This window comes from Spermophilus citellus (assembly GCF_964194105.1).
Source record: "Spermophilus citellus genome assembly, chromosome: 4".
Taxonomy (NCBI): Eukaryota; Metazoa; Chordata; class Mammalia; order Rodentia; family Sciuridae; genus Spermophilus; species Spermophilus citellus.
In genome coordinates, this window is record NC_138185.1 from 179,254,111 (window position 1) to 179,281,794 (window position 27,684).

A 27,684-nucleotide genomic window follows, 5' to 3' on the forward strand; every position below is an offset into this window, starting at 1 on the left:
GGAAGAACACTGCCTCTTCTAGAAAGACAGAACAGATCTACTATTATGTTAAATGAAACAACATTGAAAAAATTGATATAATTTACTCAACATTGTGTGTGTGTGTGTGTGTGTGTGTGTTTGTGTGTGTGTAATACATAACAAATAGACACTTGTTTAACAGTCTGGGGATCAAATCCAGGACCTTGTACATGCTAGGTAAGCACTCTATCACTGTGCTACACTGTGATGTTCATAATGTTGGTGAACACTAATTCTTAGGGAAAAAATTTCAGTTTTTGATATCTTAAGCATTTTGACACAGCAATACTATAGGTAGACCTTTAGAAGTGATATACTGAAAAGCCTGATCCTCATCTCACTGAATGACTTATAAGGATTAATACAAAGGCAGAACAGCAGAAACCCTAGATCTGCCAGGTACAGTGGCACTCACCTGTAATCTCAACAGCTTGGGAGGCTGAGGCAAGAGGATTGAAAATTCAAAGACAGCCTCAGCAAAAGTGAGGCGCTAAGCACCTCAGTGAGACCCTGGCTGTAAAAACAGGGCTGGGGATGTGGTTCAGTGGTAAAGTGCCCCTGAGTTCAATCCCTGGTAGGCCCCCTGCCCCCAAAATAAAGAATGAAACCCCAGATATATCTCAAAAAAATTTTAAAAAATTAATTATAATAATAATGAGGTAAGAGACATCAAAAATGTGTGGGACACAACTAAAGCAGTATGTAAAGAAAAATTAATAGTTTCCATAAAACAAATAATCATTTGGGACTTGTTACTAAGATCCCAACCTTCTTTAACTGATCTTTATAGAGTTCAATTTCCATTAAACATTACCAGATATTTTAATATTTTAATGCTAAATAATAACTTATTATAGCTAAAGATAGTACTTAAGAACAATAACAAAGCTAGATCCTTACATTATTACAAATTAAGACTTACTGCATTGCTATTACAAATACTTACAGCATTGTAGCAATAACAAAGGTCACTAATGGAATAGAAAAATGTTCAGAAACAGATTAACATATATACAGTTACCTGAGCTATTTATTACAAGGGCTGCACTATAATTCACTGGGGAAGGTAGGAGGGCATACAATTTTTAGCATACATGGTGCTAGGTCAAGTCAACTGGCCATCTACAGGAAGAAAATGAAATACTTTAAATATACAGAAACTTAATGCATTAACTGTAGGGGTAAAAATGATAAATGAGATCTAATTAAAGTTAAGACCTTTTGCTATCAAAAGATAGCATTAAAATAATAAAAATGCAAGTCAACAATTGTACAGATATGCTTATCAAAATTGCAGGAACCAGTAAGAAAAAGACAAACAACCAAATTTAATAATGGCAAAAACTTTAAACAGCTACTTCCCCAAAATGAAAATATTTTAAAGTTGCATATAAATATTTGAAAAGATTCTCAACATCATTAGTCATGAGGGAGACACAATTTAAAGCCCAAATGAAATATGAAGAATGATGGAAATTAAAATAAAGAATGATAAATGATACCAGGTATTAATGCTCACAACTGGAGAAACTCCCTTACATTGCAATGGGAAAATGGTTGGCATACCCTAAATCTATTATCCTTAACTAATCTTCTTTGAATATGTATGTGTATGTATGTATATATACATAGTCTTTATAACTACAGGTATATAGATATGAAGAAATGAATGCTTATTATGCCCACCAAAAGACATGCACAAGAACATGCTGAGAATTTCATACATAATCTGTTCAAAAATGGAAATAATCTATATTTGTAAGATCCACTGAATATGTACATAAATCATGGTATACTCACACAGAACAAAACAATGAGAAAGATAAATTACTGAAAACTGTAACAACGCAAATCAACATACAGATACAGTATATAACATAATTTTTTATATAAAGTTTAAAAATATACAAAATGATCTATGGTGATAAAAGTAAGATTGAGTACCTTTGTTGAGGGATTCTGCCTGGAAAAGAAATGGTGGAGGCTTCTGGAGTACTAGAAATACATTTTGATCTGGGTGCTCCTTATGTGATTACAGACATATGTAAAAAATCATCAAATCCTTCACTTTATATTTGTTTATTTTATAGTAAGTTATACTACCTCCATTTAAAAAATACAAAATAAAAAAACTTTTATTTCAATAGCATTCATTTCTCTTTTTTCTTGTCTGGACCTTCACCATTCTTTGCCTGAATTATAAATAGGTTCCAAGTTGTTCTCCTTAAAGTTAGAAGTATATTACTCAATCCACTTCAGGCAGTGCTGAAATCTTTGTCAAACATAGCACTTTCTGTATTAGTAGAAAATTAAAATTCCTTGAGTTACATACTGCCTAAAGTCTAAATTCTTTAGCATTTTATTCACTGAAAGTCCCCATGAATGAATTTCAAAATAACATATTTAAATACAACTTTTCTACAAATTCTATTTGGAATTATACATTTATTTTAAAATGTTTGTATTTGTTGCTCCATCATGCTCATTCCTGGGAACTTTCTCTGAGAAAAGTAACATGGATGCATGTAATAATTTAGCTACAAAAATGTTGTAGTTATCCAAACAGAAAACATAAACAGTCTTCCAAAGGGCAGATGAATTTAACAAATCTTAACAATCTTAAAATTATAAGACTAGCAAATTATAAAATCTAAGTAAAAAATCAAGTTATAAAAATAGTGCATTTGCTATAAAACACACTGAAAAAAAGACAACCTGTATATGATGATTTCAAGAAGTAAATTTATAAGAGCACTTTTTCATTGTTTTTGCTTACCTGTACTTTCTAAAGTTAACTATACTTTCAAAAAGTTATAAAAATTTTATAAGAAAAAAGAGTAATTACAATTGGTGGAATGTTAACAATACACTTTAGCAAGATGGACTGGGAAAGACGCACGTAGGCAAATAATTGTATGACAGGAAGGTAAATTGTCAAATTGATGGGAAAAATCAATAAAAAGCTTACAATCACTATAATGAATAACATTATACACATTTCCTAAAAAAATGAAACACAATATTATAATTATTTATTTTTAAGTATGACATTTTTGTCAACTTCTAATAATTTCATTTTTCTGCATCTATTATATGCTATTAATTATGATAATTATAAGAAATAAAAAGTAAAGAAAACCTGAAAAAAAGAGAGGTTAAGACATTAGGTCATCTGATTATTCCCTCTGCTAAAATGGAATGTTAGCTTTTTATTAGTTTATGCACATGCCTAGATCTCAAATCTGCTTCTTTACAGTGACTTTTGCTTATATAGAATATCAAGTGAGAAATTCATAAACAGACCAGGAATGTTCCAGCATGGACTTGTGAATCTTGAAATATGTGTCATTATATTAACTTCTCAGATTTTAATTTCTGTACTTGTTATATAAATAAGAAATTCTTCACAATTTTAAAATTATTCATAACTTTTCCTCAAATATGCCTTGTTTCTTTTACCACTTGTGGTCTGGTTTGTTGACTGTGTGGGCTCCCACCATTTAGGTTTCTTTCTATAGATCCATATGAAAATTACACAGAATTTTGGAATACATTGACTCTAATCATCACAATACCTTCAAAGTCTTTATTTTAAATGTTTTTCTTCCTTCTTCATTATAAATCACTACTGCACTTCTGAGACAATAATGTGACAAAACAAGAACTCCAATACACAGACTTAACATTGGTTTTACTATCCAGGATTTTTCCTTTTGTGACACCTCACTCACCTTGGTTGCTTCTATATTACTCAGTACTCCTCTCCTGGCACACAAAGGAGAATCCTTGGTTCACAGATGTAATGACTCCCTGGCCCCTTCAGCCATTAAAATTACAATCTCAGTTAAATCATGTACCTACAATGCAACACTATATTCAAGATTTGAATATTGCTAGAAGCAATCATGCAACTTTCCTCATGGGTTTTCCTTCTCATTCCACCAACTCTCAAATGTGCATTCAGTTCTACCTAGCAATCCTACTTTTTTCTAGTTATATTCATTTTCACATAAACCAAGACAACAATTTCAAATTGTCTCGACTTTATAAATCTTTAGCACCAGACACTAAACACATCACACTAAGAATCCAAATTAAAAATTTTATTGAGCAAAGGATGGCACCTCAACCTCATTTTTATACCACTAAATGTCCATCCATATTCTTTGTATACCTCTATTATAATGAAAGTATTTTGCCCTCTTCTAAACAAAAGGCAACTCTTTATGTTTGGCTATGTTCTAGAACCTACTTATCTACCCTCAATCTAACTATCTATTCTAGGACTTGCTACTACAATTACCTTTTCTCTCCTTAAAACATCATCTTTCCTTTCTTCTTTATCAATACAACAACCACATGCTTTAGAATCTTGCAATAGAAAAGAGAACAAATCCTAAGATACCACGAGCCTGCTTTCTATTTAATATCATTTTTTCTACCTCCATTACAGGGAGGAAAAAAGTTGTATATGTTTACTGTTTCTATTGGCCACTCTCATCTTACTTTCTTCTGGAAATGTTTTCTTCTGTTGCTTTCCCTGACACACTTGTTAGTTTCTATTTACTTCATTTAACATTCTTAAATTTCCTCTTAGATTCTCCTACTTTTCCAACTACAAATATTGGCATACCACAGAGCTTGGTCCTGGGGCTTTCTTTTTTCTCAATGACCTTTCTCTAGTTTTATGTAGTACCACAGCTTTAATTAGCTATGTGCTAATGGCTCAAAAACTAACTGACTGCTCAGTGTTTTCATCTGAATTTTAAATAATCATCTCAAATATATATATCCAAGAGAGAGTTTAATTTCCCTCCCCAAATATGTTTATCACAATCTCCCAAAGTCTCCATCACAAAAGAGAATATATCTACAGTGTTCATGCCCAAACATGGGAGTCAGCTACAACTCTTCCTGGCCCCTTCTTTCCAAATCCTGTCCATTTTCAAGCCCTGTTTACTGCAAAATACTTCTATAGATCTAAACTTGTTTATCTAAGCCATTATTATGGTTTTATTTCAATAAAACCATAATATAAAACCATATTTCAATAGCTCTTGTCTTTCAATAAAATTTTGATAAAATTTCTACTTCTCGCCATGATCTACAATGTCACACAGAATTTTCTACTACCTATGACCTCTGTCTAATCTCTTGCCACTATCTTCCTTGCTCACTAGACTTTAATTGGATACAAGTTTGATGCATTTGCATCATTGCCTTAAGTATGTGCCCATCTCTCAGAGCATTGTTGATCTCTCCTTTTCTGATAGAATATTCTTTCTAAAGCTCTTTGCAGGGCTAGACCTTCCTCCCTTTTCATGTCTTAGGTCAGCTACTCACCTTAACAGAAGCCTGATCATCCTAGCAATCCTATCAACTGCAGTTCATTCATTACCTTTTTATTTTCATCCTACCACTACTGTAAGGAACCTTTTATATTTTTATCATTGTTTCAGTTCCCAGCACAAGGCTCATACTAGGTACTCAATAAAATGTGGATGCATGAGTATTTCACTAACTTTTTCTAGTTTACCATATCTTGAAATAGATCTAAAGTGATCTATTAGTTCAATAGTTTATAAAGCTAAAGAAATGAAAGTTTTCAGCTTTATCCTCTAATTCTAGATATTTCTATAACTGTAATATAATGCACAAGAATAAATCAGTCCATTTTACAAATTCAAGAATCTTTTCCGATTCTAATCTGAAGAAAAATGTCACATTTCCACAACTAGTATAGGACAGAACCATTTGTGGCAGACCAACACTCTAGCCATGAACTAGAAAAGCCAGAATAAACAAAAAAAAAATCATCAGAATAAATGCACAAAATTATGTGGCTGTAATAATGACTGGAATGGCTATGATCCTGAAGTGGGGTTAATTAGAGAGAGGTAATTTGAAGTCTGCACTCGTTTTTTCTCCAGAGTTTTACAGATTTTAGGTATGGCAAAAGGACAGAGAAATCAGACTTTGACTAGGAGGACAGAGAAACCATCCAAGCTTTTGCAGTTAGATAGGATGAATGACAAAATTGGAGGAAACAGAAGATTTCTCCAGAGTCTTACAATGCTGAGGAGACAATACTGAAAGGATCTGGCAGGAGTAGGTCCTCATGAATACTAAGCTGTCAGTTTGGAAGGATTCACCCAAAGTACTAGGGTGAGACAAAGACTTACTAAAAATTCCGCCCCAGTCTCCAGCGGTGATAATAAACCATTTGTATTGTGTTAGAAATAAGCTAATAGGAAACATTTTATGAAGTAGGAGAAAAAAGGAACAACTGGCTATGACAGTCTTAAGCAGGCTGGAAAAAATGTGAATTAGAGCTGGGTGTGGTGGTACATGCCTGTAATACCACCAACTCGGGAGGCTGAGGCAGGAGGATCACAAGTTCAAGGCAAACCTCAGCAACTTTGCAAGGCTGGAGACATGTATGAACTCACTGGGGATGAGAGATATCTGCAGTCAGAGTCCTAGAGTAAGTGAGTTAGAAAGATAGTAGGTGGAATTCAGAAGCATGATACTTGAAACTCAGATGAGTAATGACCAAGAATATGATATGACCATAGAGTGGAAGGAGAGAAATTTCAGGAAATCAGAGACTGGCACATTGCAAGGGTCAGTTATATAGATATTTAATTCACAAAGAATTAATTATGACAGGGGTTGGTTGAAGAGAAAGAGAAGCAGATCTTAAAATCTTCCTGAAACACGGAAAATGACACAGGAATATGTATATGACTGTGACAAGATTGTGTACTGGGCAGTGTTTTCTGATGCATGAGATTCAAAGCTAGAGATGTTTAGAAAGGAAAAAGAAACAATGATCTAAAAATGGGCTCAGTAGTATAACTGGTATGGGAAAGAATACAGCCACTACTAGAGAAGATGCTGTGGAGCTAGTAGACTCAGGGAGGAAACAGTTTGAGTTAGAGCAGGAAATGCAAGTCGTGCTCAGAAAAGAATATGCTAATAATTTGACCCATTCAACTATGTTTACTAATAATACCAAATTAGGCATTGGGAATAAAACAGTAATAAAGGCAGAGTCTCAGCCTTCACAAAACTGGAACTTGAAAAAAAAGTCCAGTATACAAGAGATTACTTTGAGAATAAAATAAAATTTTAATAACAAATTAACATGTTATAAAACAAGTTTTATTTTACTAACAAAAGATGATGCATTAAATTTTATAAAGAAATGAGGATGCATATTTTGAACAGTGGTAGAAGGAAATCATGTAAATATTTTAATATATCTAATCATGAGTATAAACTCTAAAAACTAAAGAGAATTAATAATATTTGGGCAAGAATCACCCTTTAATGGATAAAAAAGAGGGGGAAATGGTAATTATATGCTTTTTCAGATACATGCATAGTTACCTGAGACAAAGCAGCATCCCGTTCTAGTATCACTGCATTCATTTCTTCGGCAGTTATTCTCTTTTTACATTCCTTGGTCTTGTAGATTCTATCCACAATTACAGCTCCATTCTTCTGAATAGCTATTCCTGTGTCGGCATTGTTTATTCTGTTCAGTAATTCCTGTAATGTCTACCAACACCATTATATGTTAGTCAGACATGAAGTTTTAATATATTTTATTTAATATAGGGTTTTAATTAATAGGCACATGTGAATTGTAAATTGACTGAGTGAAGTTATTGAATTTTCATATTGCAGCAAAGATGTACATTATTAGTGTGTCAATTCTTCTTTTTCCCACATCTTAGTTCTTGAAACCCACTCAATTGAACTTAAGCCTCTAAGATATAAGACTGACATCAAGAAATCTCCTCAGAGAATGGCTTACCATGTCATTTTCTTCAGGGTTAATATTTTCTAGCCTAGAAAAAAGGGACACAGAAAGCCTGATCAGTAGCATTTCCTTAGTGCAGCAAAATGAGTTCGCTTTTTAAATCTTTAGAACCTCAAGTAATTTCATTCGACTAGTCTTTAGAGTCAACCATGACACTGAACATATTAAAGTGCCACCTGCTCGACTCCATCTTTCAATAATGCTCTATATCTTCTGCACTGACTTCAGACTGTTAAGTTATTAATGTTTACTGCTATATATGACTACAAGGATCAATTGTTCATATGTGCTTAGATGAAGAAAGTTCCCCAGTGATAGAAGCACTCATTCTCATCATTATATTTATTCCTGGACTTCCAATTCTTAACAGAAACTGTATTTCCTCTTTTGTGGATGCCATCACAAGTAAAACAAGGCAAGTATTTTTATTTCAAAGTTTAACTATGTTCCCTCAAAAACAGTGACAAATAATTACACTAACTTTGACCTGAAAATCTCTGCTATCTATTTGTTAAGACAAATAACACTATATAGACATGCTGACCAAAATTGGGCCACATTTTAACATTGCTATTTTCTCTTTTTTTAAGGAATCATTCAATTTAAAGACAAAGAAAATAAACTGGATCCCCTCATAAATACACTGTCTCAAAAGAGGCATGATGTTTATAGAACAACATAAATGTTGATGGACTGAAGGAATGTCTGAAAGTAAACAAATTCTAAGTGACACACATTAGAAAATTTCTAAAATATAATTTAGGTAATTATTAAATTGGGCAAATTAAAGGAGAACCTGTAATGGATATTAGTGAAATGATACAGATTCTAGAAACAATCTCAATTATTTAAAAATTACAATAAAAAGTTTAGATAATCAAGTTCCTGTTTTCTCAAGATTAACCCCCTCTCCAAAACTGCATTCCTATGATTTAATATTAACTACACAGGATCCTGGGCACATGAATTTAGAATTCAGAGTTTAAATAGTTAGAATGACTGCACCTAAAAGTACATGATATAATTTTTCATTGCTGGTAAATTAATTTGACTGCTTTTGGTGAGTCTAGTGTGCTAAGTCTCATAGGTGGTGCATAAGTGAGCACAGTTAACCACTTAACATTTGGATCTCAATCAATACTACATTAGGAAAAATTAAAATAAAATTATTTGATAAATATGTCACAAAGTTGTTGCAAATTCCACAAATGGATGAAATCACTGCACTCAGATTCAAGGTAGTAATTTTAAAACACAGCATCTTAACAGAAAAAATATATAAACATATTAAAAAGTGACATATAAAAAGCTATCTCTGTATATTCAAATAGTGTATAACAGGAAGGCATAGTAATTTTGAATTATATATAACAATGCATTTCAAATTACTAAAACCTGCTTGAATTCACATTTCAGGAAGAGCAAATACTCTTGTCTTTTATCACTTTTTCCTCCAAAACAAATCGAGTTTTCAATGATGCTACTTAACAAAGCTTGTTCTATAAGAATTGTGAAGATAAGTATTTCTTTTCTTTACTCAACTGAAAAAGCAGAAAAGTATGATAATAAAACCCTTACATTTATTTATGGTCACAGTACAAGTATTTGGGGACTATCAGTAGCATTTAACCATTAGCTATTGGATTGCTAAATATGATTTTTAAGAAAGTCAAATGTCGGGGGCTGAGGCTGTAGCTCAGTGGCAGAGTGAGCACCACATAAATAAACAAAATAAAGGTATTGTATCCATCTATAACTAAAAATAAAAAATAACAAAAGAAGGAAGTCTAGATTAAAAAAAAAAAAAGAAAGTCAAATGTCATGGGAAATATCATTTTAATATTATGCTTTTAAAAATGAAATCAGATGAAGAACTGACTATGGCAGTTTCCAAATAAAATCCAATTCATGTGTTTAAAAATGTCATAAAAATTACTTCTATTAAACTTGATAATTTAATGTGATAAACCTCAGATTTGTAGACTCCTAGGAATAGTTATCAAAAAAAATTAGTAACAAAAGTAATAAATCTCCATTTTCAGTGTAAAAGAAGAAAGTAACAATATAAACAGGTTACATAATTTGTACCTACCAGATAATCAATACAATAAAAACTATGGAATTATTACATAATACTTGTAAGTTATCTTTAGACATTGTAATGTGAAAAAATATTCTTTAATGAGAGGCAGATGAAGAGTTCAAATGTTTAAAATTAACACCTCAATAGGAAAGAGTAATATTTTAATATTAGTATTTATTCTAATATTAAAATCACCTAATAATTTTCTAAATCGAAGTCAAATTTTCTCTGAGAACTATACTAGATCCCAGGCATATGAATTTGGCATTCAGACTTTGAATAATTTGTGTAAATTACTCTGAAAGTACATAATATATAATGACTTATCATCTGCTGATAATTGAACTGGAACTATTTTTGATGAAGTCTACCATGCTAGATCTGATTGAGCATGATTGAGAAAAGTCAACCACTTAGCATTTGGATCTCTATCTTATTTTATTATTATTTTGTCTAATTGATAAGTGTACTGATACATGGCCATCAAAATAAAAATAGAACTTTACCAAAAAAATTAAAGAAGGTTAATTGGCGACTTGAAAATTTGCATAGACACACATAACTTATATTTCTCTATTTGTGTTTTGTAAGTCTCAAGGAGTATCTGTCAGAGATATCAAAAATTGATTATATTATACTTTAATCTATTAGATCACATGGAGTAGGGATCAGTGAACATTCTATAAAGGGCCAGATAATAAATAATGTAGGTTTTGTCTATGTTTACTGTCATAGCTACTAAACTTTGTAGTATAAAACCAACTATAAATAACACATGTGAATGAGTGTGGTTTGGTTTTAATAAAATTTTATTTACAAAATCAGGAGGTGGGATGCATTTGTATCATAGGTTCTTAGTTTGCCCAACCTTGATAGATTATTGTAAAATAAGACCAGATCTTTGATGTTAGTACAGTAAGTGCTGATTCAGTATACTTGGCATAATTTTCTAAGCTGGTTCATTCAACATCTAGTTAAAGATTAAGAATTAACAAAAATAATTTTCAGAAAATTAAATCCAGGCCTACATAACTATACCACTTACTATATTACTTAAAACAACACAAACGTTAGACAACCTACCTACCTTTTCATAAAAGAGAAAATTTGGAACAGCTATATAAGCCTTCAATTTTCCGTAAAAGATAACTCTGGGGAACCAGGGTTTACTGGTACATGTATAACATATAACAATTTATTGGTTTAGTAAAGACTTAAAATTAATAGATGGTGTTACACAAAATATAGCTGACCAACTATAAATTACATTTCATTAATATGAGCTTTACAATTAGACAAAATAATCTCAACCTTTTGTAAACTCTAAATTATGCCTACTACAGTCTAACTTGACAGTCATGATAACTGGTAAGAATTTGCTGAAGTAAATGTCCATGGGCTCAAGTTTCAATTGATTTCCTATATCATGCAAATTCTAATTGACAACCTTGCACTCTAAGTAAAAGAAACCATCCATGAAATGTCACATTTCTTGATTTATTCCTAAATCAGTCAATATCATCTTTTTCCTTTCTGAAGCTATAGTCATTCACTGTTTTCAATGTGAAAAGCATAATATTGACTTCAAGTGATAAAGAACTAGTGATCAGCTAACCAGAAAATTTTGAGTTGTTTGCTTTTATTCTCATTTTTTTACAGCATTACATGTGATATATTTAAGAAAAATTAACAATAACAAAGAGACTAAAAACAGATATAAACTCAAAAGTTTGAGTGTACGTATGAAAACATATGTATATTAGTAGTATACATAAATCATTTTAACTTTTTTCCTACTTTTGGATGAAAACCAAAAAAGTAAAGGAAGAAAAAAACCACTGGTAATTGAAGAGGTAAAGGAAAGTAGAAAGGTGTCAGAATAAGACTAGGTTGACACTACAATACAGAGATAAAAAGAAAGTCAGAAGTGGCAAAGGAGATCAGACAAAAGATGGAGGAAACTTGAAGATTATAGAAAGCAGGAAATAGGGCATTAAAAAAAGGTGAAAAAATAAATCGCACAATTTCATCCTATATTCAATGCCTCTAAATATGTTTCACAGTTAAGTAAAGTCTGGTTATAAATTTGATGCATATTTTTAAAAGTTTAGTCTAAAATGCTCTCTTGAAGGTTCAGAATCAAAGATAGCTGAGGAGAAATAAACCTCTATACTAACATCTGACACAAGGCTGACATATTATTCTGTTTTTGTTGTTGTTTTTGTATAGTCTGTATGCTGAAGCCCACCGATCTGCACCCCCAGACCATGATACAGTAGAAGCCCTTCTTATAAACTTCCTAGAAACCAATGATTCTGTTTATCAGTTAGTACTGTTTTAAGTATCAGTGTAACTATTTAGATAATATTCCTAACTAAATTGGTACCATAATAATGTGTCCCCAGTAACTAGAACTATACCTGACATAGTATATGTTCCATAAATATTTATTAATTGGATTAATTAATTTAAAGAAAAGGCTTAGGTTTGTTTTCCTTTTTCCCATTCCCATTCCTCTGTAACACTAATGCTACACAGAGAAATGAAAAAGGCTCTGCCTAAAGGAATGCTAATTTCAATATACTGTAATAAAAAGTATAACAAATAAATGTACAAATTAAAATATATACAATGGAAGAAAAAAATGAGGAAAGGACAGGCTCTATTTAGATATATTTTGGCTAAAGAGAATAAACAAAATTAAGAGATCAATTTAATAGGGATTCTGAGAAGTTTTGGCTTGGATATGTAAGGCAGATGGTTGTGTCACTGATCAGGATAAGGGATTAAGGAGAAGGATCAGGTTTTAAGAATGAATTAATAAGTTTCATTTTGGATATGCTAAGTTTGAGTTGCCTGGATAAATCTGAGGTAGATAATTCCAATAATGTGGCTTGATTGACTTTGAGTCGTTGGCCAAGTAGCTTAAAGTTTTTTGTCTATAAAACATGAATATCATCTACCTCAAAAGAGTTATGATGCTTTATGAAAAATAGATTTGTTATATTTGGGGAGTGAATTTGATTTTGTAAGAAGCAAAAAATAAAATCCATTCAGAAACAAATTTCATGAACAAAATGGGTGATCAATTTAACAAAATCTATGGACATACCTATACTATAACAATACTATTTAGCAGTTGATAAACAACATAATAGTACTCTTCTAAAAAAGAGATCTAAAGTTTAATTTTTTTTAATTAGACATAATATTTGTACATATTGACGGGTGGTGTATAGTATGATAATTTTATACATGCACACAAAAGGTAATGATCAAATCAGAGCAATAAACCCCATTTCCTCTAATGTTGATAATTTCCATGTGTCTTAGATTTCAATAGGTACACAGCTGAAAAGTTTTATAAAGCATTCACTTTGAAAGGTATGTGTAAAACTGTCTGATTCCAGAAAGGACCTCTGCAATTATGAACAAACTGATTCTAAAATATATATGGAAAGGCAAAGTTACTAGAATAGTCCAAAGAATTCTGTAATAAAAGAACAAAATTTAAGGACATCTGATTCCAAAATCTAATATAAAGATTCAATAATCAAGACTGCATAATATTGATAAAGGGATAGACATAGACATATAACAATGGAACTGAATATCATGTCCACAAAACGACCACAAAAGGCCAATTTACTTTTGACAAAGGTCTAAGAATTTAATGGAGAAATGACAGCCTTTTCAACAAATGGTAGCAGAATAAATGAATTTCCATAAATAATAGGGAGGAAAAAAAGGAACTGGATATGTACTTTACACCTTCCAAACATACTTCACACGTTCCATAAAAATTATCCATAAATGAATCACTGCCCTACAGGTAAAACACAAAACCTTCTAGAAGCAACAATACAGGAAAAAATCTGTGTGACTTTCCATTTGGCAATGAGTTTTACAGGCAATATAAAAAACAGAATCCATGAATGAAAGTAAAAAACAAATAATAAGACAGGTCTTATTAAAATTTAAAAGTTGTGTTTTACCAAAAATACTGTTCAGAGATTAAAAAACTAAATTGTGGACTGGAAAAAAATATTTGCAAACCACATATCTGTTAAAGGACTTATATACAGTATGTAAATAACTCTTTAAATGATGAGAAAAAACACAATTTAAAAATTGGGGGCTGGGGTTGTGGCTCAGTGGTAAAGTGCTTGCCTTGCACGTGTGAGGCCCTGGGTTTGATTCTCAGCACTACATAAAAAATAAAAATAAAGATATTGTGTCCATCTACAACTAAAAAAAAATTTTTAATGGAAACAAATATCTCAATAGACATTTAACCAAAGAAGATATATTAATTTGTTATAAGGGAAATGCAAATTAAAATATTAAGAAACCTATACAAACCTATAGACTCTAAGGATAACATTCAAAGCAAGAAACAAACCAAAAACAACAATTCCAAATCCTGACAAGGATGTAGAGCAATAGGAACTCTGATTCATTGCTGGTGGGAATGAAAAATGGTTTATTTTTCTCTGCAAAAGAGTTCAACAGTTTCTTACAATTTTAACATATATTTAAAATATGACCTTGCAATTGTGCTACTAGGTTTACTCAACTGATTTGAAAATGTTACATCCAGACAGAAACCTGTATGCAAATCCTTATAGCAACTTTATTCAAAATTACCCAAACTTGAGGCAACCAGGATACCATTTACATAGGTGAACAGATAAGTCAATTGTGATACACCTACACAATGGAATATTATACAACAACAACAAAAAGAACATATTATTAATTCACGGGTCAACACTTTGCTGAGGGAAATAAGCCAGACTAAAAAGGTTATACATATTTTTATAATTTCAATCATATGGCATTCTAGAAAAGGAAAAACTATTGGGGCAGGTAACAGGTAAGGAGGGAGGTTGGGGAGGGAGGCAGTGGTAACCACAGATTTGAATAGAGAAAGCATTGAGGATATTTAAGTGGGAGAATTACTCTGCATCCTTGACACCATGCTTCTATCAAAACTTTATAGAGCACAGAGTAAACCTTAATATATGCATATAAAAAGAATCAATCAGAAGGACAAAGAATCCTAACATAGCACACAGACTATGATTAAAAAAAAAAGCCTAAGAACATAACAAACAAATGGCATAATCTTACTTAAAGAAGTGGGGGTTGGGGGTGGGGTTGTGGCTCACTGGTAGAATGCTCGCCTAGCATGTTAGAGGTGCTAGGTTTGATCCTCAGCACCACCTAAAAATAAACAAATAAAATCAAGGTATTGTGTCCAACTACAATTAAAATAAATAAAGTTAAAAAAAATAAGTCATGGTTGAGGAAGAAGGCAACCTAAGTCAATAAACTGTAAGACTAAAGAAACTGAAAGTAGTACAGTCTCATTAGTAAAGCTGTCTTTCATGGGGATAGGGGTTTAAGATATAGAAAGAAGTATAATATATGCTGGAGTTGAATAAATAAATTGGATAATGTTTGGTGGGAGCCAAGTTTCTCACTGTTGAGAGATGGAAACTATAGATGAACAAGAGGAGAAGGCTAGAATGAACTGTGTCATACTGGATTAGAATTAAGGATGCATCAGTATGAATTTATGTTTAGCTTAATATAGACACAGACAGGTTCACAAATAGAGATATTTACGTGTAAACCAGCATATACAGATACCTTTCCTACTTTGCTGACAGGGACTAAAAAATAGTCATATTCCAACAACTATGGACACACCTGGCATCCAGATCTTGGTTTCCGATGTTTTCCAATAAATATAACTAGAGCTAAGTGGAGAAATGGCTGATTCTAGGAGTGGGGCCCTATATGTTCCTAAAAAAAGGTGACCCTACAGCATCTTACAAATGGTAGAAAGTAACCAATCAGGTATTATTACCCTATGTGCACATATGATTATACAACCCATGTAACTTTATATCTACTGTCATGTATAACTAATTAGAGCAAATAAAAATATAAAATAAATTTAAAAAAGAAAGTGTTCAAAAATTAAAAGAATGGGGACATATGAAAGGGATATAGGAGCTAATCTGAATAGCTTCCAATGGTCAAAGATAGAACAACCCAAATAAAAGAATCAATAATATAGTACTAGATTATAATCCAAAATATTAAATGACCATCCATGAGTCCATACTGATATAAGTGGGTGAATAAATAGGGAGACAATTCCTTTATTGAAGAATTAGAAATAATTTATGTAGATTTCTCTCCTGAAGGAGGTTATGCTAATAAGCTTTATACTACTAAAACAAATACTTGAGATAATCAATTTATAAAGAGAATAAGTTTATTTTAGCGTTATGAATTTTGGAGGTATGAATCCATGATCAGTTGGCCCTATTACTTTGGGCTTATGGTAAGAAAGCATATCTTGGAGAAAGTGTGGTGTGGAGAAAAATTGTTCACCTCATGGCAGGGAACAACTGAGAGAAAGAGGAAGGGGCCAGAGTTCCACTATCCTCTTTAAGGGCACAATCCTCAAAGACATGAAGACCTTCCACTAGGCTTCACTTATTGGAGGTTTCACCACTTTCCAACAGTGTCAATGTGCAGAACAGCCATTAAAACCTGAGTTTTGGGGGGACATTCTAGATCCAAACTATGCAGAAGTAAAACTCAACAACCTGTTGTCCTCATTCTTGAGTATGGGCTATACTTAACATTATGCTTCCAAAAAGTAGAGTATGAAAATGGGAAAGGAAGTAACTTTACAGTAAAGAAACCTGGCACAGCCTGGCTTGGGCCAAGTGGTCAAAGTTTATATTTTTGGTAGTAAGTCATGTTAATAGACTATAACCTTGAAATGATATAATGAAAATGGCATTCACTTCTGTGATCTTCACCCTCAAAACTAATAAACTCAGTCTAACCATGAGAAAAACTTTAGAAAAGCTTAAATTGAGAGAGATTTTGAAAAATACATGACTAAACTATCAAGGCCATCAAAACCAAGAAAAATGTAAGAAAATATCACACAACAGGGCAGGCTAAGGAAATATAACAATTAAATGTAATAAAAACATAAACATAAAACAAACCATAAAAAAGGACTTTAGGAAAAATTAGTGAAATAAAAAAAAAAACTATGGAGTTTAGTTAATGATTATATAGTAATGTTGAATTTTAATCCATGACAAATGTATTATAGTAATATAAGATATTTACCATAAGGTAAACTAAATGAGGTAACTTTTCTATCCTGGTAACTTTTCTGAAAATAAAAAATGATTCTAAAATTAAAAGTTTATTCAAAAATTAGAAGTCCAAGTAAACATGGCATATGAAAGTCTGTAACATATAATCCCAAGAACAGAAAATAAAGGCTGTATTAATGAAGAATCTATATAGAAAAAACAAGTAGCATCAGAATTGCCCATTTTTTTACTACAATGATGAAATAAATAAAAGCCCCAAAGTATTCAAGATATACACAAGAACAGAGAGCATGAACTCTCAATGAACACCAAAATCCCTATGTAGAATGCTTAACCTCTAACAAAAGGGGCATACAAATCCAGGAAGTTCTTTTAGACTTCCATCCACACCCCAACTGCCCAAGGATAAAACAGAACTGTAGCAAGAAAACAATACCTAGTCCATAAACTGCAATTTGGAGATTCATCAAGGAAAATTCAACTGTTCCATATCAGAACAAAACAAAATTCTTGATACTGCTTATTTTAAGCATAAGCAAGGCACAATAATATTTCATTTACATATATACCTCAAATACAACACAAAACATACCAAGCAAAAGAGACAAGATCACATTTAAAAATAAAAATAAAGGTGCTGAATGAATTTCTGTCCTCTCCAAAACTCATACTGAATTTGAATTGGCACTAATATAGTTTAAGAGGTAGGTCTTTGTGGAAGTGATTAGGCCACCAGGGCTCCATGCTCATTACATACAATCAAAAAATTCAATTCTACAATGGGGAGCTCAGCTCCCTTTTGTCTCTGCTTGTCCTTCTACCTACAACCCTGTAATGGCTCATCAAGGAGGCCCTTGACAGATGCTCTCATTGATTTTTGGACTTACTTGCCTCCAGAATTCAAAGACAAAAAATTTCTGTTCATTATAAATTACTCATTCTTAGTTATTCTGTTATAGCAACATAGACTAACACATAATAACAGAGTGAAACGCTAAGGAAAAAAATATTTGAGGGCTGGGGATGTGGCTCAAGCGGTAACGTGCTCACCCGGAATGCGGCGGGCGCTGGGTTCGATCCTCAGCACCACATAAAAATAAAATAAAGATGTTGTGCCCACTAAAAACTAAAAAAATAAATATTTTAAAAAATTTTCTCTCTCTCTCTCAAAAAAAAATTGAAAATGAAATTCAGTAACCCAGGGGTTCCCTGCAATAAAGAACCCAGGTATAAAAATGCCATATATGGGCTGGGGTTGTGGCTCAGAAGTAGAGCACTTGCCTTGCACATGTGAGGCCCTGGGTTTGATCCCTAGCACCACATAAAATAAATAAATAAAATAGAGGTATTGTGTCCAACTACAACTAAAAAATAAATATATATTTTTAAATGCCATCTATGATCAAAGTTTCAGTAATGATTATTCAATCCTCTTAAATACAAAATTACAATTAAACAACAAGGGACCCTTTAACTGTAAAACTAAATACAACTTTTACAAACATTTTTTAAAAATATTAATAAACAGAAAAAGGGGGAGAGTTTAAAATGCAATTCTTTATTTCATATCTGAGAGTTAAATAATACTGTTTAAATTTGACATATTGCACATAAAAATTTTGATGTCTTAATATTTTAATATTTTTCAGTCTCCTGTCCTAAAACTAGAATTTTTTAAAGGGATTAATGTTTCTTATTGAGAGAACACATTCTATAATTCAGTTTTCTTCAGGTTCTCTTTGACTATTATTCTTATATTCAATTCTTATATTCAAGTACACAGCCCTTGAAATGAGCCAGGTACTTTTAGATATTTACTAAGTCATATAGTCCTCAGAAGAACTTGTGTAAGTTGGGCCTTATTTTATTCATTTAGATTAAAAACAACAACAACAACTGAGTCCCATTGACTCTAAGTAATTTGTATACAGCTAGGAAGCAGCAAAGCCAAAATGCAAAGACAGATTATGGGTCCAGAATCTATCCTCTTAACCTGTACACTACACTGGCTCTCAAATAAAACAGCATGTAGTGAATGAAATCAACATACCAAAAGATACCTGCGTTCCCATGCTTACTGCTGAATTTTTCACAATAGCGAAAATATGGAATTAACCAAAGTGTCCATGAGCAGATGAATGGATAATGTGGTCTTTTTATACAATGGTATATCATCCAGCTTGTATTAGTCAGCTTCCTGTTACCATGACCAAATATCTGGACTCAACTTATAAAGGGTGATTTTGGCTCAAGGTTTCAGTTTATGGCCACTTGACCCTACTGTCTTTGGGTCTGTAGACAATACTTCATGGTGGGGAGGAAGAGACGGAGGAATCTGTTCACCTTATGGTGGCTGGGAGCAAAGAGAGAAGAAGGGGCTGGGTCCCAATATCCCTTTCAAGGGTACCTCCACAGTGACCTAACTTACTACATAAGGCCCACATTTAAAGTTCCACCATCTCCTAATAATACCACAGGTTAGCCTTTAGCATGTGGGTCTTTGGGAGACATTCAAGATGAAAACTCTAGCAGAGAAAGAGATATGGAAAAGGAGGAAGAAAGGGAGGGATAGAGGGATGGGAAAGAAAAGAAGTGAGAAAAGGAAAAGAAAGTTGAGGAGGAAAGGAAGAAAGAAAAAAGAAAGGAATGCCACCATCATTTGTGGCAAAATAGATGGAAGTGGAGAACATTAAGTGAAATAAGTCAGGTACTAAAAGACACATACTACATATTCTTACTCAAATGTGAAAGCTAAAATGTTGATCTCAAAGAAGGAGTGGAATACTGATTATGTAGTGGGAATGCTGGATAGAGGGAGTTCGGATAATAGTACCAAAATACTGTTAGAAAGAAGAAAATAATTATAGTGTTCTACAGCATAGTAGGGTGATTATAGTTCACCATAACATATTATATACTCTGTGAAGAACTAGAAGAGAGGAGTTTGAAAGCTCCAAACTAAAAGAAATGATAAGGAGGTGGAAATGCTAATTATCTTGATTTGATTGGTGCATTCTGTATATGTGTTGAAATATATTGTATTCCATAAATATGTGTAATTATTATGTGCCAATTAAAAAGTAAAATTTAAAAATTTTAAAACATGGTTATTTGGGAGCAGAAAGTGTGAAATTTAAGTAACTTTTGTTTGCATTTTTCAATGAATTTAATGTTTATGAAGAGTCTCTATCAATCTTTAAAAAAATGAAGTCATTAATCAAAAAAAAGCAAAAAAAAAATTACTAACCACAACCTGTGAACATTTTCATTGTTAATTTTTGTCTCCCTAATGTGCCATGTTTTAATTAGCACTTTACTGATCTTCCTGAGACTAATATAATAATGGACAAAATAAACATGACATAGGTGTATTCCTTGATCATCATTAAATATTAGATTACTATATTCTATCTAACTTTACAGGTAACATATTTCTAGAAGCACTTTCCTTAGACTAGCATCATTTGTACCATCTGGTAATACCTCAAGTCCCATCCCAGACTGTGTGAATCAGAACGTGCACTCTAGTACGATCCTCCAAGATATCAGATTGTACAATAAAATTTGAGAAGTACTTATTCTAGGATATTATCTTTCTAAGTGTCATCCATTATTTACCTACTTAATTCACCTGGATTGTAAAAATTATAAACCCTTAGGCTCTACCCTATTCCAAGTATTACTAAAGTTTAAAAGTCACAGCTAAAATAACAAAGGTAAAAAGTAATGGAGTAAAGGAATAGGTATATTAAGCAGAGAGAAGTGAAAGATGCAGCTAAATAAAATAATATTATTAAGAAATAATATTATCAAGAAAGTGATAATAATAAGAGATAATGGGAAAAAAATAAGGAGTCAAATAGGAAAGCAGGGTAAGGACATTGACAAGAGAACTAAGTAGTAGTAAAGTGACTGTATTGAGAGTAATATATACTTCAATTAAAAAAAAAAAAAAACTTCTCACCCTGGCAGGCAAATCTAGCATGCCAAAGGTTTTAGAAAAGATTGTGGGGACATGCAATATTTTAATGTAACAATAATTATCAGCAATAAGTTGAATAGGTAATCACCACATAATACACACATTTTATAAATGTTCCTAATATCATATATGATTTTAAATGTATACATACGCTTTTAGAGATATTTCCAAATGCTTGGCTCGGGTGATTGCTTCATCTCTCTCCTCAATGGCTAATTTCAGCCTAGACATAACAGCTTCATCTCGTTCCCTCTGTGCAAAATACACTTCTTCAACCAGAGCTACCAAAATAGATTACTCACAATCAATCAGAGAAAACAAAGGAAAAAGGTTATATCTACCAAAAATAAAATATATAATTCCATCATTTTAAGGAACATTTAGGTTACGAAATCAAGTTAGCATCAACTAATCATATGAGAAAATGTTACTTTTAATAGCTATTGCCAAACTGTGATACCATTTCACACCCAAAAAAGAAGCAAACATTAAATGGTCCAAGAATAAATGTTGTGACCTTCTGAAACAAAGAAAATCCTCATGTACACTGTATGAATGCATATATATATTTCTACAACTGTATTAAGAGCAATTGGGCAATAGTTATTAAAGTTGAGCTCACTGTGTAATCTAGAAAATACCCGTGTTTTGGAATATAGTCTGGAGAATTTTTTGCAAAAGAAAAAACGTGTACAAAAATACTGCAGCATTGTTTATAGTAAGAAAGACACAGAAATAAACCAAATATCTGTCAACATGAGTGGGAATAAATAAATCACTATAAATTCAGAATGGAACACTACTCATTATTTACAATAAAGTAACTATGGATAGGTGGCCAACCTCAAAATCAAAATGTTGGCAAAATAGCAAGTTGCAAAATAAAACAATTCTACCTACTATTTTTGCATAGAGAGCTAGAAAAAAAAATGAGCACTATCCAAATTTAAAGGAGGAGCTATCTCAGTGGGAAGATACAAGAAAAAGAAAAGAAATAAATCAAGGAAGAACAAAAAGGGGCAGAGTTATACTGGTTTGGCACAACTTATCTGCACAGAGCAAGGGGTATGACATAGGTGACAAAATAAATAGAGTCTCTTAGATTTGTATAGCTCTTATGTGGAGAGCTTCGATGTTATCTGAAATTGTTATTTGTGAAGCATAAAGTTGATATACTTCAGACTTTACATAATTTCAAAAATACCATTGTAATGTTACACAAAGAAGGTCTCAAATACTTGGATCACCAAACCAAATTTTATATATATATAGTTAAACCACAAAATAAGCTTGGAAAAATTGCTTGACATATTCTTTTATTATATAAAACACTGGATTCATACTCAAGACTTCTTATAGATTAATACACAGTTGATCAAAATAGTTATACTATTTAAATTTTAAGTGGTAAAAATCCTGAGAATAAATCAATTGTATCTTTTTCATGGTAGATTATGAAAGAACACAAGTGTAAAATGTAATACATAATGTCAAAGCAAAAGTCAAAACCCACTTTCCAGGGGCTGAGTCTAAAGGAAGAAAAGTATATACATTCATTCATCAAATGTTTATCAAACTTCTATGTCAGTCATCCATTTAGTTTTAAGGGCAATGAATATAGTAGCCATTTAATAAGTCTTTACCACTTCTACATTTTATTTCAGGGAGACAGAAAACAGAAAAAATAGAAAGTTAGATACATAAGTAGACAGAACAGGCAGTAGTAAAGGCTTTGGTAAATAAGGCTTCAGGAAAGAACTGAGTGATTTGGTAGATAGGGTACAGAGCAGATTATTTTTGAAAGACTTCTTTAAATAAGTAACATTTCAGCACATTCAAATAAAAAAAGCGTATGTACATATATACTCACATATTAACACACACATAAGAAGGTGTTCTTCTCCCTTTCTCTCTATATGTAAGTAGATAAGAAAGTAGACTAGGAAAGAGAATTAACTATGCAAGGCCTTGGAATTTTTGGCTGAAGCACAAGAAGTGGAAGTGACAGTTTCTGGGAGATCATACTGGGCCTCAAAAGCTGCAGTAAAGATTGTATATATCATCTAAGCATGAAAGTAGTTATTATATGGTTCTGAACAAGGAAATGAGAACATCACATTTATGGCTGAATGGGAATATTCTGACTTCTAGATGAGAAATAATTGGGCAAGGGTGGAAATAAAGAGGCTACAGTGGTTATCTAAATAAGAATTCACTTCAGCAACTCCCATAAATGATCCTTTCCCTGGAACTTTAAATTACTCGGAAATAAATATACATACCAATGTAGAATTTGGATACTATATATACTAAAAGGAATTCCACAATAAGAACAGTCTTATCAGATCTGTGTTTTAGAAGCAAACTTCCAGAGATTAGAATACTGCTTATACATATAAATGTGGGGGTAGGAGGAAAATAGCAGGTTGGAATGTACATATGCCTTAATCTAATATTTATTGTACCAGTCCAGGTGAGAAATAAAGAAATCCTGAACTAAGGCAATGGCAATAGAAATGAAAAAAATAAAAAGAAAATGGGTTCAATTCAAATCAAAAGAGTATGACAATAAATCCTAAGTGTTCAGAAAGTACTGAAATTTAGAGAGAGGGGGAAAAAATCAAAACAGCTGAACTACTAAGCCACTCCTCAATAACTGTCATAAATTCTGGGATTAAACAATCTATTCCTCACTACTGCCATAGGGATTCCAAGGCCAAAACAAACAAACAAACAAAAAATTCACCTGATATGCAAGGAACTAGATCTAAAATCCAGCTGTAGTTCTACACAACATGCAGTAAACATATGCTTAACTTTCTCTCCAAATGAACATAACTATAAAATCTTAACAGAGTACATGGCACAGTTATTTGACCAAGAAAGAATACTAGAATTCCAACCACACTGAAATAACCATGATTTTTCTCTAGTATCCCCTAACCTGAACTGAATGTAGTTTCAATCCCACGAGAGAGCACCGTGGTACACAAAAATTTCAGGAAAACTCTAGTTTTGGCTGGAGGAAAAGTCCAAGAACTCAGAAAAACTGGGACAATCTGTTGCTTTTTACTTTTGTATTCTCCAGTTCTGAATGCTTCAGCCCTTAGGCAATCTCACTGGGAGGCATCAGCAACAGGAAAAAGCATATGGGAGCCAAAGTTCTAGAGGAAAAGAAGCTAACTTTCCTCTCCATTTAGTGGACTCCAGGGAGGATAACAATTGGTATTTCTCTCTCTTCTACTGCCACTGTGAAGCAATCACAAAGTTAGGGGTTAATGCCAGATGATAAAAAATGTGGAGCCTCAAAAATCCAGAAATTCAAGGAGAGAATGGGGAGAAAGTATCTGAGAAAAGCAACACTATAGGAGCTGCATAAGAACCTGCCCTACACATGCATGATCCTTATCAGAATATCAAAGAACCTGAGAAGTTAAATAGTGAACAGAAGCCCCAGTTCTAGAGGAAACTCTGGCCAAGAACACAAAGGACAAATTGGAACTGACTTTGGAACTAACTACAGCTCACAGAGGCAAGAGGCCTGAATCTAACTACATCAATCCTATGCTAAAACATCAACAGGATATAAATAAGACCTAGATAATATTCATAGTGTCTAGGATAGAATAAAAAAGTATTTGAAATACAAAACCAAAACCAAATAACAACCCCCCCAAAACAAAACAACAAAAAACCCACAAAATCTCAAGTTGTATGAGAAAAGACACCAAAATGTCATTTTGCTGATATCAAAATGACAAAGAAATTAGAACTATCTGACAAAGACTTTATTCCATTTCTAAAAATGCAATAAATAAACAGACCACTGTAAATACTCTAAAGGCAATAAATAACTACGAAATAACCATGACATCAATAACATGAAATTAAAGATAAAACACAAAGAAATAAAAAAGAGCCAAATGGAAAATTTTAGGACTAAAAAAAAAATCATAAAACAATCAAAATCAAACTTATTTAGTGACCTTAAATAGCAGAAGGGAGACAGAAAAAGTCAATGAACTTGAAGATAAAGTAATAGAAATGATCTGATCTGAATCACAAAAGAAAAAAAAAATAAAAAGACTGAAAATAAATAAGCATAGCCTCAGAAAACTATAGAACAACAAAGGTCATACCATCTCTGAAGGAGAGGAGTGTAGTAGTAAAAATTTTCTAAAAATTAATTTTTTAAACTGAAGAAATAAGTGCTGAACAATTCCCAGGTTTGTCAAAGACATAAGCCTATAGGAGAAAGCAGCTAAGTGAATCCCAAACAGGACAAACAATCCACACTCTCATGTAAAATAATCATACTGCTAAAAATTAAAGACAAAGGATAAATGATGAAAGCAGCCAGATTGGGAAAAAAAAAAAAAACATGATTAGCATGATTTATAGGACAACAGTTCCAAAGATCAGATTTCCCATTAGAAACTATGATAGCAAAATAGAGAAATGGCAATGCATTTTAAAGGTATTTAAAGAACCATTCACTTAAAATTGTGTATTTCATAAAAAAGAATACTTCACAAACTGCGGGTGGCAGGGGTGGGGTTGGGGGGAAATTGAGCCTCAGTTAAGGAAAACTAAAGAAATAAGCAGGTCTGCCCTAAAATAACTGGTAAAGGACATTCTCCAGGCAGAAAAGAAATGATACTAAAAGGAAACTCTAAACATGAGAAATGAAGGTAAACAAAAGACATAGTAAATATCTGGGTAAATATAATAAACTAGTCTCAATATAATTGAAATATTAGCTGGCTGAAATAAAAAACATTAGCACTCATGGGATTTTCAGTGTATGCAAATGTAATATATAAGAAATGAGCAGAAACAGAGGAAAGTAAAGTCCCTTATTTGGATAAGTTTTCAACCTATCAATTGAAATGGTAAAACAGTAATTTTAAATAAACTGAAATGTTATTTATTCACAAATTATTCATGGAAGTCATGAGTAATGAGAGTTGACTGTATTTAATATTTCCTACAATACTCAAATATATATACAAGGATATACTAATTAAAATAAAATTGAGAAACTGAAATGGAATACTAAAACAGAGTCAAATATACCCCAAAGAAGACATGAAAGAGAAAACAGAGGGGGAAAAAAGGAAAGCAAATAAAATGATAGCCCTAAATCCAAACATCAGTCAACTAGACAAAGAGAGATTATCAGTTTGGATTTTAAAAGGAAGATCAATTATGTATATATAAGAAACTCACTTTAAGTACAATGTTATACAAGTAGATTTTTTAAAAAAATGAAGTTAAATCATGTAAAATAAAAATAAAGCTGGCATGACTAAATTAATATCAAAATAAATTTAGAGCAAAGAAAATTACAAGGAATAAAGAGTGGTATTAATGATTGATAAGAGAACCGTTTCATCAAAGATATGACAATTCTAAATGTGAATACACACATGAAACAAAAATTGACTGATCTGAAAGAATAAGACAAATCTATTATTACAGTTGAAGACATCAACACACTCTGTAACAGAGTAGAAAGAAAATCTGCAACAAGCCAGGTGCAGTGGCACATGCCTGTAATCCCAGGCTCAGTAGGCTGAGACAGGATTGCGAATTCAAAGCCAGGCACTAGGCAACTCAGTGAGACCCTGTCTCTAAATAAAATACAAAATAGGGCTGGGGATGTGGCTCAGTGGTTGAGATTCCCGGAGTTCAGTCCCCAGTAACCCCCCCCCCCAAAAAAAAGAAAATCCATAACAATATAAGAAATGAATAGTATTATCAACCAGGAAGAGTTAATGACATTAATAAAATGCTTCACCATGAATTAAACCTTAAAAATTTCAAAAGAACTAAAATCATACAAAGTATATTTTTGACCATATAGGAATTAGTAGAAATAAAATTGAAAATAATAACAAATCTACAAATATTTGGATATTCTAAGATCTTCTTCTACTTCTCTCTTTAGGGTTCTGTAGTTTTCATTGTATAAATCTTTCACCTCTTTTGTTAGGTTGATTCCCAAGTATCTTATTTTTTTTGAGGATATTGTGAATGGAGTGTTTTTCCTCATTTCCATTTCAGAAGTTTTGTTGCTGATATACAGAAATGCCTTTGATTTATGCGTGTTGATTTTATATCCTGCCACTTTGCTGAATTCATTTATTAGTTCTAGTAGTTTCTTTGTAGACCCTGTTCATGGATAGGCAGAACAAACATCATCAAAATGGCGATATTACCAAAAGTTCTCTATAGATTTAATGCAATGCCAATCAAAATCCCAACGGCATTTCTTGTAGAAATAGATAAAGCAATCATGAAATTCATATGGAAAAATAAAAGACCCAGAATAGCAAAAGCAATTCTAAGCAGAAAGAGTGAATCAGGCGGTATAGCGATACCAGATTTCAAACTATATTACAGAGCAATAGTGACAAAAACAGCATGGTACTGGTACCAAAACAGGCGGGTGGACCAATGGTATAAAATAGAGGACACAGAGACTAACCCACAAAGTTACAACTATCTTATATTTGATAAAGGGGCTATAAGCATGCAATGGAGGAAGGATAGCATCTTCAACAAATGGTGTTGGGAAAACTGGAAATCCATATGCAACAAAATGAAACTG

General features: G+C 32.3%; 1 protein-coding gene across 1 annotated transcript in view; it reads right to left on the reverse strand.

The window, feature by feature from the left end:
- The window catches only part of MIPOL1 (mirror-image polydactyly 1), a 255,695-nt gene that overhangs the window by 194,827 nt on the left and 33,184 nt on the right, over positions 1-27,684 (reverse strand). Inside the window, exons 5-7 of the mRNA XM_081290704.1 lie at positions 21,223-21,352; positions 7,844-7,877; positions 7,414-7,584 (exon numbers count right to left, since the gene is read on the reverse strand). Of these exons, the coding sequence (XP_081146830.1) occupies positions 7,414-7,584; positions 7,844-7,877; positions 21,223-21,352 (335 nt within the window). The remainder of the gene's footprint in view (positions 1-7,413; positions 7,585-7,843; positions 7,878-21,222; positions 21,353-27,684) is intronic.